Source organism: Callorhinchus milii, unplaced genomic scaffold (genome assembly GCF_018977255.1).
Source record: "Callorhinchus milii isolate IMCB2004 unplaced genomic scaffold, IMCB_Cmil_1.0 Scaffold3, whole genome shotgun sequence".
NCBI classification, from domain to species: Eukaryota; Metazoa; Chordata; class Chondrichthyes; order Chimaeriformes; family Callorhinchidae; genus Callorhinchus; species Callorhinchus milii.
Window position 1 is genome coordinate 32,792,744 of NW_024704744.1, and position 20,566 is coordinate 32,813,309.

The 20,566-nt window shown below is 38.0% G+C and overlaps 1 protein-coding gene across 5 annotated transcripts in view; it reads left to right on the top strand.

The window, feature by feature from the left end:
* Positions 1 to 20,566, top strand: part of trdn (triadin) — a 258,959-nt gene that overhangs the window by 48,863 nt on the left and 189,530 nt on the right. For all 5 annotated transcript variants that reach the window (XM_042333199.1, XM_042333200.1, XM_042333201.1 and 2 more), the window contains exons 7-8: positions 9,226 to 9,255; positions 10,767 to 10,796. In XM_042333199.1, the coding sequence (XP_042189133.1) occupies positions 9,226 to 9,255; positions 10,767 to 10,796 (60 nt within the window). The remainder of the gene's footprint in view (positions 1 to 9,225; positions 9,256 to 10,766; positions 10,797 to 20,566) is intronic.

The window sequence follows — 20,566 nt, forward strand, 5'->3', positions numbered from 1 at the left end:
AGGACTGCTGTACCACTTTAAGAAATCCATAATTTCCCTCCCAAGCTTACTATTTCTACAAAAATGAAATCCTGTTAAGTGCAAGGTATTTATCTTGAATATTTAATCTCATTTTTAGAACCAAAGAAATTTACAGCACAGAAGAAGGGTCATTCGACCCATCATGTCTGTGCTGGCTCCCTCGAGCAATCTTTTCAGTCCCTGCCCTTTCTCCATAATCCTGTATCTGACTCTTTTTAAGTATCTGTTTAGTTCCTGTTTGAAGGCCAATATGGATTTTCCCTCAATTACCATTACCAGCAGAGATTCCATATCCCAACTATTCCGCATGCAACAAATTCTCCTTGTATATCTTCAGATCACACAAGAAGTCTTTCCTCTTCAACCAAGCCTATGATCACCTCTCCTCACTCCCTGTCTTGGAGTGATCTTTGGCCCTGTTAAGCTCTCCGAGATGCTACCCACATAAATGCAGGTTGTTGATGTCATCCGCAGACATGGAGTAATAATAATCCTTGCATGTGGAGTACACTTCCACATGTATGCGGATGACACCCAACTCTATTTTTCCACCTCACTTTGTGACCCCCAGTCCCCTGATGTTCTGTCAGCCTGACAGGAGCTGGATGAGCGCAAATTTCCTTCAGCTAAATGTTGACAAGACAGAAATCATACTCTTTGGCTCTCGTCAACGTCTTAAATAACACGGTTCTCACCTCCTCCACCTACCCGACCTCCCAATAAAACTCTCCGAACCCGTATGCAATCTAGGCATGAGGTTCGACCCCCAATTATTCTTCCTCCCCCTCATCCAGTCCCTCACCAGCACCGCTTTCTTCCACCTCCGACGCATCACCCATCTCCGCCAATATCTCACCCCAAAAGACGCAGAAACCCTGGTCCATGCCTTTGCCACTCTCGGCTGGACAATTCAAATGCCCTCCTCGCTGGTCTCCCCTCCACTACCATCCATAAAATCCAGGTCATCCAGAATTCTGCCGCCCACATTCTTACCCGCACCAAACTCCGCTCCCCAATTACTCCAGTCCTTGCCAGACTGCACTGGCTCCCTGTCCCAGAGAGGATCGACTTCAAGATCCTCACTCTTATCTTCAAATCCCTCCACTCCTCTCCACTACCCTACCTCTCTGACCTCCTATCTCCTTACAACAGTGCCCATTGCCTTCGCTCCACTGGGTCTGGCCTCCTCCTTATCCCCCGAATCCTCTGCTCCACCATTGTCATCTGTGCCTTCAGACTCTACTCCCCGAGGCTCTGGAACTCCCTTCCTCACTCCCTTCGCCTCGCCCCCTCTCTTCCTAGTTTCGGGTCTCGGCTAAAGACCTTTCTTTTTGACCGCACCTTTGGTCACCTTCCTCCCCCTCCCCCTGGCTCAGCCCCGGGATCCGTTATTGTGAATCGCTCTGAGACGCCATCCGGCATAGAGGGTGCTATATAAATCCAAGTTGTTGTTGTTATTGTTGAGAGTTAAGTGATTATTGGAGAAAATAGTGGTGACATTGTCCTGGCAGGAATTGGCCAACAGGAATATTTTTTAAGTGCCAAGAGATTGCTGGCTTTAGATGTGTTGAAAAGGAAGAACATCTCTTGGGCCATAAAGGAACCTCTTGCTTCAAAAAACATTGGATCCAAGACCCGTAGAGGAGTTTGACTCTCACAGAAGGATGATCAGACTTACACAGTATAGCAAATGGTGAAGCTAGTGAAACTGACCTGGAACAGTTATGTACTTCTTTCATACCTAAAATGTAATTATAATATGGTAGAAAATACAAATAGTTTGAAATGTACAAAAGAAATTTAGATCAGTAGTTCAAATGATTCATTTTGTCTTGCTTAAAGGTATGAAAACTGCTGTTTTAATGGTTCCAAACACTAATAGACCACTTATTATTCTATGGATTTCATCATTTTAAAACCCTGTATAATTGTCTTCTCTTATGCGTTATTTATACTGCAATTGCTGTATAGTATACATTTGAGGTGCAAATTATGCCTCAACCCACAGCCGAGATGATTCACAGAGATGGTGTTGGCAGCACTTAAATGTGCACTAATGCAGTAGAAGAACAATAGGGACAAATCAATTCCATTCTGTTCTCAAATGGTCCATTGAAGATTATTGGATGGTCCAAAGAATATGTAAAAAGACTTTCAAGGGACCTTTTTTTAAATGTTATTTATGAGCAAGTCACACAATTTGCTCTTTAATAACACTGCAAAACCAGTTCAGCACTTTGCACAATTTCAGGGTTGTGCAAAGTGCTGAACTATGCGTGCAAACATTTCCTGTATCAGGTGTTTGTGTTTTAGCAGCCCACGGCCAATGCAGTGACGGGAAGAATCAAGCTTTGTTCTGCTGCTGGAAGTTACGTTGCTTTGCTTAATGAGTACAAATAGCGAATCAATCTTTTTTTGTACAATGAAAACAAATTCAGTCTGTGAGTCTTCAGAGACCAGCTGTTCTTTCTCTCCAATATTTTGTATCTTTTTGCTGACAGGATGGCCAAAAGTATACAAAATAATTTAAATGTGGACTCATAAATTGTTTATATAAGGGCAAAATAGCTTTTTTCAATTTATAATAAAAATTCTTTGGTGTGCATCCTAGTATTTTGTTAAGTTTGCTGTTGTCAACTTCACACGAACCAGAAATATTCTGTGAATGGTCTGTAATCTCCTTCCAGAACCTTTTCCTTTCTCTAATGGGCTTTCACTCATCATGCACAAATATTTTGTGTTCTCTCTTCGAGTAGACATTTACTTTGTCTTTAGCCTGTCTGATGAATTGATCCAGATTCCTTTAAATAAGATCTCACTATTCCCATCATCTGGCCTACTATCTTAATCATCAAGTTATACAAAATGGCAAGAGATTTCTCCTCCGTGTGATGTATCCGTGAACAGGAAAAGTTGACACATGTTGCTTCTGGAATGGATATCTTTAGATTTCCACTAAAGTAGAGCATTTCCATTTACCATTGCCAATTTACCATTGCCTGGTACTTCCTATTCTCAGATTTTAATGCAACAAGCTAATTTGCGAATAATTCCATGAATGTTAAAAATCTTACAAATGGGACTTTATTAAATGCCTTCTGAAAATCCATATAAATTATTTACAGGCGGCATCTCATTCACAGTTCAGCTTGAAGAAAGTCTGAAAGAACATCATTGATGAGTTTTCCCCCAGAAAAAGTCACTTGGTTAGCTGTTTAATAGATGGATGGAAGCATCAAGAACATAGTTTTCCCACTGAATGTAGCAAAGGTCTATTACAAACCAAAATTGCCAAAGTCACTATACTTAGCATTAAGAGGCAATCCTTGCTTTTAGTTCCTCGAGAAGTCTCAAAGACATGTTAAAGAGCTATGTCAATTGCAAGTATTATTATTATCTCAGCTACCGAGACGCCACTGAGTTTCCACAGAACTATATTTGCAAAATTGATATCTATCTATACTTACAGCTAGATTTGTTTGTAGTGCAGTAACATTTATTGCTTTTTTTTGTTTTTGTCATAGTTTCTTAAATGTAATTTTTTTCAATTTTGCAAAATTTCTTAGTGGATTTTGTAATTAAGGAATCCTAATGGGATTCCTTCCACTAAATGGAAGTATATCAAATTGTCACTCTGACTCAAGGAAATCCCAATCCCCAAATTGATTGATTTGAAGCAGTGTTCATAAAATCACGGATCATGGATTTCCAGATTTATTCATTTAAAAATACTAAAAAATAAACTCTTTTATCTATTTTGCTTACAATACGATACAGATTTACATTAAACAACGCCTTTTATGTCCTGAGAACATCCCAAGGTGCTTAACAATACTGCATATCATATTTTATTAACTGAAAATATTTAAAGAAGCAATACTCTAGTGCGGAAGATTGACAGGAAATTAAAGTAATTATAAGAAAGCTATTGATAATAAGAAAAATGAAAAAATACAATAACATACATTTCCTTGATACAAAATAATGTATGTACAGTGCATCACTGTATGCACTGCAATCTTAAAAAAACTAGAACAAAATATTTTAGTAACGATGGTTTTAAATGGGTGATGTTTTACAATAAAAGGTTTTAATACAATGTGCTACTGGTCACTTACCATGATATAGTGGGAGAATAGTTATCTACAGAAAACTGTTTGATATACTATAACCTCTGGTAACACATGTTTGTGGTTTTTTGATTAATAAAGGAAACACATTTTCAGTAATATATCTTGGATAAGAACACGATTGCCAATGGCTCCCAAAAGAAGTGTATTATGAATAGATTTCCATACTGTACTGTTTTAGCTCCTCACCCTTGTCTTCAAATCCCTCCACTCCTCTGCACCCCCTACTTCTCTCACCTTCTCTCTCCTCACAACAGTGCCCATTGCCTTTGTTCCACCGGGTCTGGCCTCCTCCTTGTCCCCCGAGTACTCCGCTCCACCCTCGGCGACCGTGCTTTCAGCCACTACGCCCCGAAGCTCTGGAACTCCCTTCCTCACTCCCTTTGCCTCGCCCCCTCTCTTCGTATTTTCAGGTCGCTGCTGAAAACCTTTCTTTTCGACCGTACCTTTAGTCACCTTCCTCCCCCTCCCCCCGGCTCGGTCCCGGGATCCATTACTGTGAAATGCTCTGAGATGCCGTCCGGCATGGAGGGCGCTATATAAATCCAAGTTGTTGTTGTTGTTAGCTTAGTTCTCTAATGGATGTTCTAGGTTTTGAATGTGCCAGGCTTCATTTGATATTAACTAGGATAATATGTCACTGTAGCACTGGACAATGCAAGTTCATTTTAGAATTATTTTATTGTTATTAGCTCTTTGTGAAGAGCAGCCAAAGGCAGCCATTAGCTCTGAGAGCAGCCAAAAGGCAACCTCACTGCAGATTGTGAATGATAAATCAATCCAATAAACCAGTCAAATATTTAGCTTCATCGTAACCTGACCTGACTAAACCCACACAAATATATATATTTTTAAAGAAAAGAAATGACAAAAATAAATGCAAAACTGTAGTAAAAGCCAGAAACCAGAAATCATCATGGCCTTAACCATAAGATCATTTCCTCAATATTTTGTAACAAATCCCACAATTTCAGTCAGAATCCAGAGTTAGTGCTAATGCAGTCACTTCTGTTTTAAGACCATAAGACCATAAGACATAGGAGCAGGAGTAGGCCATTTGGCCCCTCGAGCTTGCCCCGCTATTTAATAAGATCATGGCTGATCTTCTAACCTAATTCCATTTACCCGCCCTATCCCCATATCCCTAAATCCCTCTATCCTTTAGAAATCTATCAACCTCAGTCTTGAATATGTTCAAGGACTGAGCATCCACTGCCTTCTGGAGTAGAGAATTCCACAAATTCACTACCCTCTGAGTGAAGAAATGTTCCCTCTACTCAGTTCGAAAAGGCTGACCCTTAATCTTGAGACTATGATCCCTAGTTTTAGATTCTCCAACCAGGGGAAACAGGATCACGGCATTTACCCAGTCAAGACCCTTAAGAATCTTATAGGTTTTTGTTTTAATTCGACCCTTTCCTCAGAGGCAAAAGTATGATTTAAAGTTCCAAATTAAGGAATTAGTTTAGTTCCTATCACTGGATCAATATTATATAATAAATGTAAAACAATCAGTGTAGCACTAAGAAAGAATGTTCATATCCATACATATAGTATTGTTATGCACTAAGACAGAAGAACAGGATGACGCAGTCTAGAATTGTAAAGTACAAATTCACGAGAGACATCAGGAAATATATTCTTACCCAGAGTAAGGTTAAGTAATGACTGCAATGCGTTACCAGGAAGGATGATTGAGGGGATGGGAAGAATAAATCCTACATCCAACTCACTTTACTTCTAGGGGTAAAAAAACAAAAGAAGCTATTAGGTAGCAGGATACTGAGAGAGGATGTCAGTAAGTCTTTTGAGATATAGACAAACTGTTTCTAATAGTAAAAGAAATGAGTGTTTGATTTGTCTCATCTCCCTTCAGAAAAATAAATGAATTGTTGCTACATCAACAATCAAGTGAAAATTAGTGTTTGCAATCAGTGTATATTTCATAATTATTATATGTTGTACAATTATAATTCTAGGTTCCAGGGAATTTATCAAATGTTGCTTAAAGCAACTCTGCGATCTTATTAATATTTATAGCATTAAGCTAGTTGAATTTAGTCAAAGGACTTAATTTAAAAAAAAAGATATATGTTACACTCCTGATCAAGTTGCCTTTTCTGTGTGATTATTCCCATGTATCCTCCTGACAAAAGTCATTCCTCCAACCTGAAATATTTAGGGTGTTGAGTAAATGGGAGAAGAGGATAATTGTTCCAGTCCTTTCCAAAAAAGTTATTAAAGAAATCAGTAATTACATAAAACAGATAAAATAATATAGGTTATAGAACAGACCGGCCATTAGCCCAACCTGTCCATGCTGGTATTTATACTTCACATGAGCCTCCACCTCTCCTGCTTTTGGTGTCATAATTCTGTTCAGTAGAAAGTCCTGACTTTAGTGATATTTAGCTGTTAAATGTGTCATGGTCTGCAGTGCATTGTTCTCATCACTTATTTGGAAACCCGATTTATAGAAATATTTTGGTTTATTTTAGATTTAATATATGCCAGCATTGCTTTTATGCTGTTTCTTTTTCTGCTTTGTTGATGGTTGGTAACTTTCGTTGCAAGCTCAGCTTCACATCTATTTTAAAAATCGTGCTGGAATCTTGCAACAGAACTTTAACGATTTGAAGTTGTCCAGAAGGACATGTTTGTGGTATAAGAAAATCTGGAGATGGCAAGATAGAATTACAAAGAAAGCAGGGCACTGCTACAATACTGATTAAATCCAGACAATAAGATATGAGATCTCATAATGTGTTTTGTTAATGTTGGAAAAAGGACTTGCATTTACCTTCCACACTAAGATGTGATTGACATTTTAACTGAATTTCTATTTGGAGTAAGTAGCTCCTGTAGAAAGTCCTGTATCTTTGATTTCCACTTGAGATTGCTTTACCTTAGTGGTGTGTTGACCTGTGGTATATATTATTTATTAGCTGCAGCATTGTGTTAACTCTTGTTCCATTATGCAGTCCATTCAATCTAGATATCCTACAGCCAGAAACATTTATGCAGTCCTATATCAATCATCATTTAAATTAAACGAAAGTCATTGAAATTCTCATTACACTTATTGTTTGAGTAAACCCAAATTGAAAGGCTGTCCAAGTTTTGTTGATGAATCAGACAGGCTGATCAAGCAATGACAATATGTTTTATTTTGGTTAGCTAAGTGTCTGATATGAACAGAGAGCTATGCTGAAGAAACTCCAATTTCAGCCACTGAAATCTCACAAATTTCTGGTTGTCAGTTCTGGAGGATGCCACCACTCACCTCATGAGTACATACCCAAGAATGGGTTGCATTGATAGTTGTCAAAGGCATTAGGTCCCCCAGTGTGTATGTTGGGAATACTGTTTAAACCTAACCAGTTAACATCAGACAACTTGCCAAAAGGCAACACTAGTAAACTACCTATTGCTTACCCATCTAGTAACATTTAGAACATTGTCTTGCATGGTGATTTGAAGTTCCAATAAGAATCCTGTGTGTCTCCAAATACCCATATCTCTACTCCTTTTGATGAATCAGACAGGGAGATTAATAATGATAGAAACTAGAGCACTGTAAATCTACCTGACTCAGGTATTGATCTACCAGCTTGGGTCCAAATTCCTGACTGTCCAGCACCTTGGGACGTCCTCCCTATGTGCAAGGTGCTATACAAATATAGTTTGTTGTTGTTGATTTATTTTGTAACTACAAGGAGCAGAGAGTTGATTCAGCAACAATTTTCCTTTGCCAAGCACATTATTTTAAAATCAGAGATACATTGTCCATATGAAATAGTGCTGTAGAGGTGCCTTCATCCGCTAGGCTATTGGAAGCTCAAAGTGCCCACTTTGTCATCAAGGGATAATGAGTGTGCTGTGGAATGACTTTAAAAGGAAAAGAAAAATAAAATAAATGGTATAGGAAGAATCGAACTGCAGAAAATAACATAATTACATCAGGTTTCCACTGGCAAACAATCTGCATCTTTACCTAGTGATATCAGAGGAATTTGCATGTATTTTGAACCATGGACTGCTAAGTGTGTACAGTTTGAAAGTTCCTTTGAATATTATTTTGTTGGTCAGGTAGTTGCCTGACACATGCAAAAACCTATCACCTTGCCTAAGGGTATCGAAGCCACACTGAGCATTCCCCATATGTATGCCATCTACACTTGAAATTTCCCAAAGAATGAAATGTTTGGAGGGGTGCACCCTGCTAACCTAATTCAGGGGATTACCAAGTAAGGTTGGCAAGAGCCATAACTTGGGGACCGCAGAGAGTTTGTTGGGTACTTTTGAAGTTTAACCTACTACAACGGCATAGCTTGCCATCGAGAGCACTGTCTGGCAAAGTTCCCACTGTTTGTTCAGCTAGGAGCCAGCCCCTATGCATTAAAGCTTTGGCTTGCAGGGTTAACAGAAATTGCAAAGATTATTATAAGATAAGTGTGAATAATCCTTGTTTCCAGTAACTTGTTTGCCCATCCAAGTTCTGTCGATGAGTCAGGCCAGCTGGTCTGTCAACAGCAGTGCCCTGGAATACTGCTGGATTGTCAGATTAGAGAGAGGTAACAAATTAAGTCTCTGGTACTCATAACATTCAGAGACACCCGTAAATTTCATATCTAGGCAGTGGAATTCTTTTTCAAAGAAGGTAGAAAGCAGAAAGCTTTCTTAAAAACTCTGAGATGTAGATTTTGTATGACATGATTCTTTGCTTTCTTTTTGCATACTTCACCATTCACTATGGTATTCCACATGCTTAATAATATATGCCTCTGGTTCCAGTTTATTGAGCTGCATTTTCTAAATGACTGTAATATGAACATGATTTTAATTATATGCTAGCCTTCGTAATATAATTTATGATACCCCACCGACACGTTAAAAGAACATTATAGAAATTGCAAATGTGAAAGGATGCCTTTTTAAATTATCCGAACCTTGTTATTATTTGCTTCTTAATCTAATTCTGCTGATTTGCACATGTTTAATTAAACATGAGAAGTTGGAATGATACGCTGTGTAATTCATACCTAATTTTCTCTTTTTACTTTACCCATTCCAGCTGTTCTTCATCCTCCAGCTAAACGGAAAGGTTGGTATTTTCTATGTAGAACTATGCTATTAGTTCATTGAACTGAATCAGTGTAGCAGGTTCCCACCATTGGACTCAATATTCTGGGATAGAGAAGGGAAAGGTCGAGCAGGGAACTTCTCCTTTTTGATATTTAGCAATCCAAATTGCCTGTGGGGCAACAGTGTACCTAGACTTCCAAAAGGCATTTAACAAAGTACCATGTGAGAGACGTTTCACAAACTAATACCACTGGGTATTAAGGACAACATGTGGGCGTAGGTTCAAAATTGGCTGAGGGTAGAGAGCAGTGGGTTAGGGGAGTTAGGTCAACATGAGGAGAGGTATTAAGTGGGGTGTCTCAGGGGTCTGTATTGGGACCCATCTTGTTCATTATATTAATTACCTGGATGCACTGAATTGGGTAATTGAATTTGCAAATGACCACACATTGGTAGCACTGTCACCTCTGAGACAGAAACGTGTTGGTTCAAGCCTCACATCGGGATTTTGAACTCATATAGTCTATGCTGATTCTCAAATCCAGTTTTGGGGTGCTGTGTGTTGTTGGAGGTGCCATCCTTTGGATGAAATTTTAAACCAAGGTTTGTCTTCCTGTTGCAGTGATGTTAAAGATTTCACGGCCCTATTCAAAAAGAAAAGGGAGTTTCTCCTAGTGTCCTGGCCAACAATCCCCCAGATCAAATTGGTCATTCACTTCATGGCTATTTGTGAGACAATGCTGTGTGCAAATTGGCTACTATGTTTTCCTACAATACAGTCTCTACACTTCACAGTAAATCCTGTGAAGCACTTTGAGATGTTCTCCTGATGTGAAGAGACTACTTTAAATGCAAGGATTGTTATAATTATTGTAACTTGAAGGAACTTTGGTATCAGAGTAGGTCGGAAAGGTCTTTCAAAGAGAGTTTAACAGGGATACACATGGGATGATGACTGAGACAAATGAAGTTCAATACAAATAAATACAAGATATTGCATATTGGACAAAATCAGATTATCACTAACACATTCCAACAGCATAGCAGGCCGATCTGGCAACCCCCACTAAGCGATTAAAGTTACGTAAGCAATGTAAAAACATGGTTTAGTCCGGAGAAAGTCGTATAAGAAAATTCCTGCAATATTCAAGATAAGGCTCTTTTATCAATGCTGAACCTTTAGTTTGAGCTCATCAAACTGAATTAGATCTGTTGTGTGTGTGTGCGTGTGTGTAAAAATCAATAACTGAACTGAATTGAATTGGAGAATTGATAAAATAGCATCAGATTTACTAATATGGGGAAATTACACCCAGGGAGTTATGACTAAAATATAAAGCAAAGCAAAAAATGATTTGCAAGATCAAATATCAAGTCAATAGCTACCGAGATTAGAAATCTCACCAACACTATGCCAGAAAAGTTCAGTGAACACCTGAGCCCTTTATCAGTGGCAGGATTGCTAGCTTTTCTGTGTTTATCTTACAGAAATATCATTATATTTTTCATTTGAGTTTTTCTTTTATTCAGGTGAAATTCATCCTCTATCTAAAAGAAAAGGTTGGTGATTTCTCATGTTAAAATAAATGCAATGAATGCAAAGTTACTTTTATAAATAGAAATGAGAACTAAATATTGCTGATCTGAATTCCAAAAATGCATCCAGTAATGTTTGTTCATCTGAATCCCTATGTTTTAAAATTCACTGATCCATTGGGGTCTGCCTTTAGTGATTTTGCACTTGAAATTCAATTATCTTTGTTTTAAAACAATGATAATTGTGTATCCTTTCCTTATTAAACTGTTTTTCATTCCTAAAACACAGCAGAGATATGGCATTGTATTGATTGTGCAAAACGAGTTAAGAACAATATACTGAAAACCTGAATATGAATTTGTGTTGTGCTGGAGACATTTGGATCATCTTAAGGCATAACATTTACACTTTAAAGAGTGCATGACTGTGCCAAAGGTACACTCAACTCAGCTTGATTTATATATAAGTATCAATGATGTCTTGAGAAGTAGAGCCTTGTGTCTGACCCAACAGTGTTAAAAAAAACATAATTGTCTTTTGATGCTTCATTAACATGTCTTTCAAATGGTAAATGAAAATAGAACTGAGATTTGCATGCTGTAGTTTATGCAATGTGCATTGCCTGTGCTTTGGTTTGACTTGCTGTCATTATCATCGGCTGAGATCCTAGTTATATTTTCTTATTCTGTGTGAAATGAATTTGCTGCTTGGTAACTGTGAAGTGTGTAGTACTCCCGAAAGGTACCACTGAACAGAATATGATTCATTAAACATGAAGAGTCTGTAGGAAGTAGACTAACAGCTGTAGCATGAGTTATTTAAACCAATCCTTGCAGGCAACTACAGTATGTTAAATTTGATGGTTTCCTATAGCCAAAATTTCCAAATATATATGCACTTCTTCTGAAGCCTTTTTTTCATAGAATTATCTTTTGCCAATTTAGTCAGAACTTGTGGATGTGTCTTACCCCTTCAGCACTGAGCTTTCACATTGACTCTGCTCCCTCCCTCTTAAATAAATTAAATAAACTACAATGTATTGGAATACAGAAATGCAGGTTACCAAATACTATATCCTGGTCATGTGACATACCAGTGGGTGAAAACAGAATTGTAAGAAGGTATTTCATTACATTTCATATGTCAGACCTCCAAAAAAGGATTAAAGCTTTATGAATTTAATGACAATTACTAAATATGGATTGAAAACTGGCTTGATTGAAAGCAATAAAAATTAGAGGCAAGAATTATTATAATAGCATTTGAAACTCATAGGAAAATGGTACAAGAAACAATACTGTATTAAATATTTTTACTGTTTTGCTGCTGTTTCATTGTTAAGATTGTACATTAGTTCACTACAGAGAATAATCCATTCAAACAAATTCCTGGTGAACAAATTGAGTTTCATTTGATCATGAGATTTATTACGCATTTAATGTGTAAATAGTGGTTATATCACAGCCCAAATACTCATATGCCCCAAATACTCATGTAAAACAATATCCACGGAATTAAACAATAACCAAAAATTCTGCTGATATCTTTTGCTCCAACTAAATTGGGAAGCATCAAAATAAAAGGAGCATCTGTCAAGTTCTTTCACATTTCTGAATACAATACTTTCATAAACAACCACAACATGTTGACTAATTTGGGGCCCAAGAGTCTGTTTTTTTTGCCTACAAAATATACACAGTCACACCACTTTATAGTACATCCTGTGAAGTGCCTTGCTGTTGTGATAAGGCCCTGTATCAAAAGCAAGGATCGTTATTATATTAAAACTTTCCCTTATGATTTTACATCCTCCCAAATATTGATATGATAATTGGTGAGAGGAGTTCAAAGCTGCTGATCCCAAGAGTTTTACAGCTTTTCAACCTATATCATATTATGCACAAAATGTTCTCTATGAGTACAAATATATTTGTCAGCATGTTGTTGGATTAAGGGTGTAAAGTTTTATAGGGGGAACAGAAAGAATAGTTTGTGCTGTTAAATTATACTCAGTACTATATTTCGTAAAGGCAGTCCAGTGTATAAAACATGCGGTGACGGGCTTGAAGGACAGTTAGTGAACCGAGCTGAGTATTGATTTGAATTAAGAAACTGAAGTGTATCACTAAGGGTGTAAAGCAGTTTGTGTTGCACTGTTGGAGGTGCCACCCTTCCAATGTGATGTTAAACAAAGGTCCTGTCTGCCTGTTCAGGTAGATGTTAAAAATCCCATGACACTATTTAAAAAGAGAAGGGAGTTCCTCTCCATGTCCTGGCCCCAAGTAAAAACATTGGTTACTCATTTTGTGACTGTTCACAGGACTTTGCTGGGTTTATATATAAAAATACACAGTCATTACACTTTACAGTAAATCCTATGAAGCACTTTGAGATATCCTCCCGATGTGAAAAGCATTAAATCAAATGTAAAGATTATTTTAAAAGTAAGAAAAAAATGTAATCTACAGGATACAACAAGAGAGGGATTTAGTAAGGCACTGGCACATAGGTCGCTGAAACTGTTAAAACCACATTTCTTGCCAATGTAATCACTGGTAACACCCCACTTCTGGTCCAGTTTGGACCACAATACCCACTCCAGCAGTGCCCAATGCACCTTCTAAACCTTGGGTTTTGCCAACTCTATTTAAGTAGGGTGTGTACACCATGCCAGACAATAGAAACTATATACATGTAGAAATCTCAGTAGTTTCATTTGGAGATGTTTAAGCCCAAAAAAAGTAAGCAAAACCCTCTATTTTTAGCTTGAGAGATGCAACATCACATGCTTTCACATTGGGGGGACATCGCAAGGTGCTGAATAATCAAGGATTTGCACATAAACTGGGGTTGGGATTAGGAGGCACGGAGGACAGGGAGGATGGGATATAGTAAACTCCGGGTAACTCATCATCCCAAGGGAAAGAGCTCAGTGACGAGTTATCAGGAAAGCGCAGGAGGTGGGGTGGGTGGTCAAGTTCAACTCTCCAATAGACGAGAGGCCTATTGTGGAGTCCTGTAGCTCAGTGGTTAGAGCCTTGCAAGCGAGACACCTGGGTTCAATTCCAGGCAGGGCGAAACCTTGGGCAAGTTTCCTTACTCCTAATAATAATCCCTCCAAAAAAAAATTGGTCATTTTCAATTCATGACTGTTTGTGGGACACTGCTGTGCACAATTGGCTGCCGCGTTTCGCCCAAAGTATACAGTCAATTCACTTTACAGCATATTCTGTGAAGCACTTTGAGACGTCTAGAAGACATGAAAAGAGCTATATCAAATGCAAGGATTATTATTATTATTATTATTATTATGTGATGATTCTGAGCATGCGCACCAACTTTCGCCCATCACCTGCACCAGTCACAAGATAAGGCGGGAGGCTTCAGCGATGCAAGACGCCATCTTATAGGAGAAGTTATCCAATCAGTTTTACATTGTAAATACTTACAAGAATTTCTAGAATGTGAGTAGTTATGTGTTAAGTGGAGCGACAAGTAAATTGAAGTCATTTAATAACATTTTGCAAGGGAAGCAGTCGGGATATTGACAGCATAGTGACTTAAGTGGTAGTGACAAGTTAAGCCAGGGCTGAATTATGAGGAGTTTATCGTAATTTACCTAGTTTTTAAGTACTTAACACTATTCTAAAATTGTGTATTGTTTATATTGTGAGCCTAATGTGATTCACACCTGCTGTGATTATTCTGCAGCGGGTGCAACTCATACGGCTCCTGATACCTCCTCCTCCTCCTTCTCCCAGAATGGTTCATGCTGAATGAGCCATGTTTATACCTCACATTTAGTCGCAAATAGCTGCTAAAATTCTGGTGATTCATCATCCTTTGTAAAGTAGGAACGCAGCATAATTCTCCAAATGGCATTCTCTAAGTAACCCTATAGTGAGTCTGAAAACCTATGCAAGCAAGTTTGCTTTGGTTTCTGGTATTATGTACTTTCCCAATACGGTGACAATATTGTTAAAAGGTAATGTAATGCTTTCAAGTTCATTTACTGATGGTATTTTGCTGCAGGTCAACCAACGACAAAAGAATTCCAGAAATGTTCCTTGTTTCCAGATTTTAGACCTATTTTTAATAAAATAATTTCTCTAGCACTAAGGATCATCCCCGTTGCTCTGCTCTGCACTGCCGCTAGGGCTAAGCAGCCCCTTAAGTTGCGTTGACAAGAGCCGTATGCAATGCTTTAGGTGTGGTCTTACCAGAGTATTGTTAAACTCAACTGACATAGCCCAGCATCCTGTTTGCCTTGTTAATCGCTACGTCAAATTGTTTTGACATAGTAATCCGGATCTCTTTTACCTTCCCCCTTGGCAAGTGCAATCCCATCTATAGAGTACTGTGTTTCCTATTCTTGGATCTATATGGAGTATCTTACATTTATCAATATGAAACCTCATTTGCCAGTCATCAACCCCTCTGCATACCCTATCAAGCACAGTTCCCCCCAACTTTGTGTCATCTGCACATTTAACTATCTTATACTGAATCTGTGAATCCATCTCATCAATAATAAAAGGAACAGAAGATGTCTCAGTACAAACCCCTGAGGTACCCCGCTTAATGCCTCTCCCCATTTGACCTAGCTCCTCAACAAAGACTCTTTTCTTCCTTTTCTTCAGGCATATCTTGCCCTTGATAATCAATGACCTCAGTTTGTGAAGGGGTCTTTCGTGAGGTACTTTGTCCAATGCCTTGGAAATCTGGATATTCAACATTATATAGGTTCCCATAGTTGTAAGGGACACCATTGTAAAAATGTGAAGCGGAGGAAACAAATACTATAGTATCTAACGAGAAAATGTTATTTGACTGACACTTTAAATGTTAATCACACTGGGCTAAAATCGAGGTATTACTCATTGTAAGTTGATGTTATCTGGAAGATATTGTTAATCATTATTGATCTATGGATTATGGGATGGACATTGTTTCAAATTCTGCATCTGAATTCCATTATTTGCTACAGAAGTGAATAATAATTGATACTTCTTGGGCTATCATATATTAATAAATCAAAGTGAAATCAGCACATATGTAACAATAAAGAGCAGTGAGGCGGTCTATTCATCATAATGAAAGTAGTTTCTTTACATAAAAACATTGTCAAGTTCATTGTGCTTTTAATAAACTTGATCGTCATCCAGTAGAGAGCAGGACTGGTTGTCATGCCAACATAAAATCATGTTCATTAGTTCTTGCATGTCACACTTACTGGCCATGCATCTTTTTGTGCCCACGATTTTTCAACAATCTATCATTATGTATAAAGGAGAATGATTAAGATAGATCACTGAATTTGAACTATCCTTCAACGCAATTAGATCCTTGTATTCAGGCTACAATAAGCCACAATGAGATTGTTGTAAAATTAAAGCTATCTATCTCACTAGTGGGACCAGCTGACCTAGTGTAATAGAAACAAATAACAATGAAGGATAGTGCCGATTTAGATTTTACTAATAATAACTGTATTTATATAGTTGGTGTAATTTTGTTGAAAGATTTTTTTTTCGATTTTAGTCATATGATTGATAAAAACCTCAAACATTTTAATAAAGAACAATACCTTTCAGTATTCCTGTTTATCTGTCTCATATAATGGAGCAAAATTTATAGTATTTAACAATAATCATTTTGATATAGCGCCTCATCACGCCTTAACCCAACAGGTTAAAGGACTACACTTCAATTTATTACTAATTCTGTCAGAGAATTGTCCATAGTTGAGGTCTCTTGCCTCAGGTCTCTCGCATGCAAAGTGAGTGCTCTAACCAATGAGCTACAGGAATCCACTCTGCTGCCGGCATTTTCACCCGCACTAAATTCCGTACCTCCATTACCCCAGTCCTTATCAAAATACATTGGCTCCCAGTCAAAGAGCGGATTGATTTCAAGATCCTCACTGTTGTATTTAAATCCCTTCATGCCCTTTCACCCCCCTATCTCCCCAACTTGCACTCTCCCCAACCTGCTCTACTACCCGCTGCCTCCTCTTGACTGGCTCCAGCCTGCTCCTTGTCCTCTGGACAAGTTCTTGTGACACGTTTCAAAAAGAGAAGGCAGATTCTCCTGCTATCCTGGACAACAATTCTCCAGAAAAAAAATTTGCTCATTAACTTTATATTTGTGGGACATTGATGTGTGCAGATTGACTGCTGCATTCGCCTACAATACACAGTCACTGCATTTTAGAGTAAAAATCCTGTGAAGTTCTTTGAGTCGAACCGACAACATGATAAGGAGCTGTATCAGCTGCATTGATTATTATTCTTATTTGTTTTTACATAAAAAATGATAGTAAATATATATTTTAAAATGAAGCACAAGTACATCAGTCCAGGGCCTCTACACTTGGTTTGTGATAAAAGCAATTTCATTAGCAGTGCTGTAAACATGGGAGTGAATCACAGCACACCTGTATTGATGGGTGTTTGATGGTGTTGAAGAGGCTAATGATCCAATTTACTGCGTGTAAGAATTGAAAAATCTCAGCATCAGGATTGGATTATGGAATATAAATAAAAATGCAGAGCAGCAAATTCAGAAAATAAACAGGTGGTGGAGCTGATGACAGAATGACACCTTAGCATCCTGAGGGCTGATTTCTGTCCCCATCCCCGTCCTGATGATGCAATGGGAGTTGGGAAGAAAGCTTCTTTTGTTATGCTGATAGAAAAAAATTTGAACTTTATCTCATCTCTATTGATCACAAACAGTAAGACTATAAACGTTGTGTCCTTTGATCATAAAGTAGGTATGAGGGTTCTTGTAGAAATAATTTTTGGTCAGCCGGTCTGACACATGCGGAAATCCATCACCATGCTTATAAATATCCATGGTGATGCAGTAATCCACATGTGTCAGATATAACAAATGTATCCATCGTAGGATGGGTAAAAGTTAGGGTTTATCTGTGGAGTGTTTAATGAGAGTAATCCTTTGATTTGATGTAGCACTTTATCACACCATCAAAATGTCTCAAAGGGCTTCACAGGATTTAGTGTAATGATTGTAATTGTATTTTGTAAGTGTTGATTATAATTGCTTCTTAGATTAAGTCAGAGTAAGTGACGTGGTGTTTAGTTTTCTTATAATCCTTGGCAGTTCGGTTGGGCTAAGGACTGGAAGATTTAATTCCTGATGGGATGACTGAACCCTTTGCTCTTTCAAAGTTGACAAAATGAGGAACGTGCCTTAAACAAAAATTCTCCTAGTGGAGATGTAAGCAGGACTCAAGATGACCCAGCTCCAAGGAGACATGCCTGGCAAAGGCTTGCATCTCTGCAGTAATCCAAGACACTGTTGATAGCTGGCTAGTCTGTAGAGCTCATCACTGAAATTTGGCAGTGAGTATATGTCCTCCATTCTGCATGCCAAAGCCCTATCTGGACAATTACCATGCTGTGTGGTTGCCAAAACAGTATATATTTATATGATTTTGAAAGGTTAAAGTGCTTAAGTTGCAGCACTTTGCTATATGAGTCAGCGTTTAGTTTTGCAGTCTAGCATTTTACATAATTTGTTAGTACTCAGTTCTTTAAATTCAATCCATTATTCAATTAGCTTCAAAAAGAATCAGATCAACTATTTAATGCTAAGTTTATACTGACAGGAGCAAAGCTACTTTGTGCCAGCTGTATAGTGGTGTGGAGCAATGGTGGCTCCTGACCTCAATGGGGGATAGGTTTCAAAACAAAATCCTGTCTAATGTCCCAACTCCTTTCCAGCTTCAAAAGAGGTTGGGAATCTAGCAAGGCAGCAAATAGAAACATAGAGTGTTTCTGTTTCTATAGATGTTCGTGACAGAACCCTGTGGACAAGCCTCAGACGGGGTTGGTATTTCATTGTAATAGCCATTAGAAACATAACAGGTTTAGCTTTTCTCGCTCTTAATGACAGATTGTCACTGACTTGGAGCAATATGCACACAAGGCCAAAAACATGTGTTTTTTAAAAAAAGAGGTGGTCATGTGATCTCTGATAATATTAAGCATGGGCTGCCTAATGCGATTTGGATCCTTCATGTTTATTCTTTGCAGGTGTGACTCCCATTGCTCTTGGAATCACCTGCTCCAGTTTGTGTCATAGGACTCCAGTGTGATCTGCACTGTACGAGCGCTCATTTATACTCCCTGTTTAGCAGCGAATCATTACCAAAATCATGATAAGTCACTGCCAAACAGTGCAGCACTAATATCAGATCTGTGCAAGTTTCATCTTCACGTTTCTGTTGCATGAAATTAATTATGGAAGTTTTACACACAATGGGATAAGTGCAAGGTGTTAGCTGGAGATTAGTGAAAACGGGACTGCTAACAAACCAGGTAGAGAAACTTTGTGAGGATCCAGAGAGCTGAATCACCACTTGCAGCGAGAGAAAAGCCAAACTGTTTCCACACACCAGTTAATTTACCTTGTGATTTAAGTGGTCTTTAAGGATCTCTTTTGAAAGGAATCCTAGTCATGCATTTAATGTAGCAATTATAACTCATTTGCTCTGAAGCCTAAAAAAAAGCTAAACCTGCATTTTGCTGTGCAGCTACTCTCGGAAGCTCCCAAATAATACTGTGCTGCTACAACTTTGAACCTTTCAGCTACTGCAATTCTAAACCTCACAGTTGGCCACTGTATTAAGTTCACACTGATCAACGGGTATCCTGAGGAGACATCTCCACCATAATAGCACTGCCCTGTATCTTTCAGTCTGCCACTGTTTAATTGTACGTAAAATAAAGATCTACTGTGCAAATGCAAAAAGGCTGTAACGACTTAGCAAAGATATCAACTTGCAGTTTCATGAGTGCATCTGCGTTTGGATGAAAATAATCAGTCCAGTTACAGATTTGTTGAAACAATTGGACAATGAGACCCTCTAGAACTGATTCTCTTCCTGTGATAGTTAACTGCTTAGTTGTATATAGTTAGTAGGCTGGCAGCATAGCACTTCAATTATTGCTTTATCATAGAGGAACACCAGAAAACATCTGAAGCTCATGCTGCCTCCTGTAAATTAGAGTCACTTGCCGGGTGAGAACAATAGCAATCTTCACTGCCACTGGTAATGAAGTTCAATTGTGGACTGTAATGAAGATATTCACACTTTGATAACCCTCTCATCAGCTACTTATTTCTACAATAGCTCCTTCCTCATGGCACTTCAAAATGTCTTAACAAACTAATCGTTTCCACAAAAGATTTCAACTGGTGTCTGAGATGTAGCAATCCAGACAGTAAAACTAAACAGGATCTCCATAATGTGATAAGAGGCGATATCAAATGCAAGGAGTATTATTACTACATTTTATAACTTGTCCAGATATTTTTTCCCATTATCATCTGTCAATATTTTCACCAGAATTAGCCCTTAGACAATAGGATTTAGGGAGTTGGTCAAATTATTTTAAAAAATGGCAGCCTTCAATTAAATTATGCTTGAAATGAGTTGAATGTTTTAAAGGCTACTAGTAATTATCAATGCTAATTTTTGAACAGACAAATCCTGTTCAAGTATACTTTAAAATGTTGATTTGTACAATTGCTTACAGAATCTGGCTGATCAGTGAGCTAGCTCAGTGACCCATCAATCAGATTGATTTGAAAAACCTCAGTCTGTGGAATTGATCTCAAACTACAATCAGTAAAAACAAATATTATCTCCGGTCTTTACATTTCACTCTATCTCACATTGTTTTATTTAAAGCTCAAATATGTATAATTTATTACAATCCATAAATGATTGATTCAATGATATCTCCAATCTATTTGAGATGCA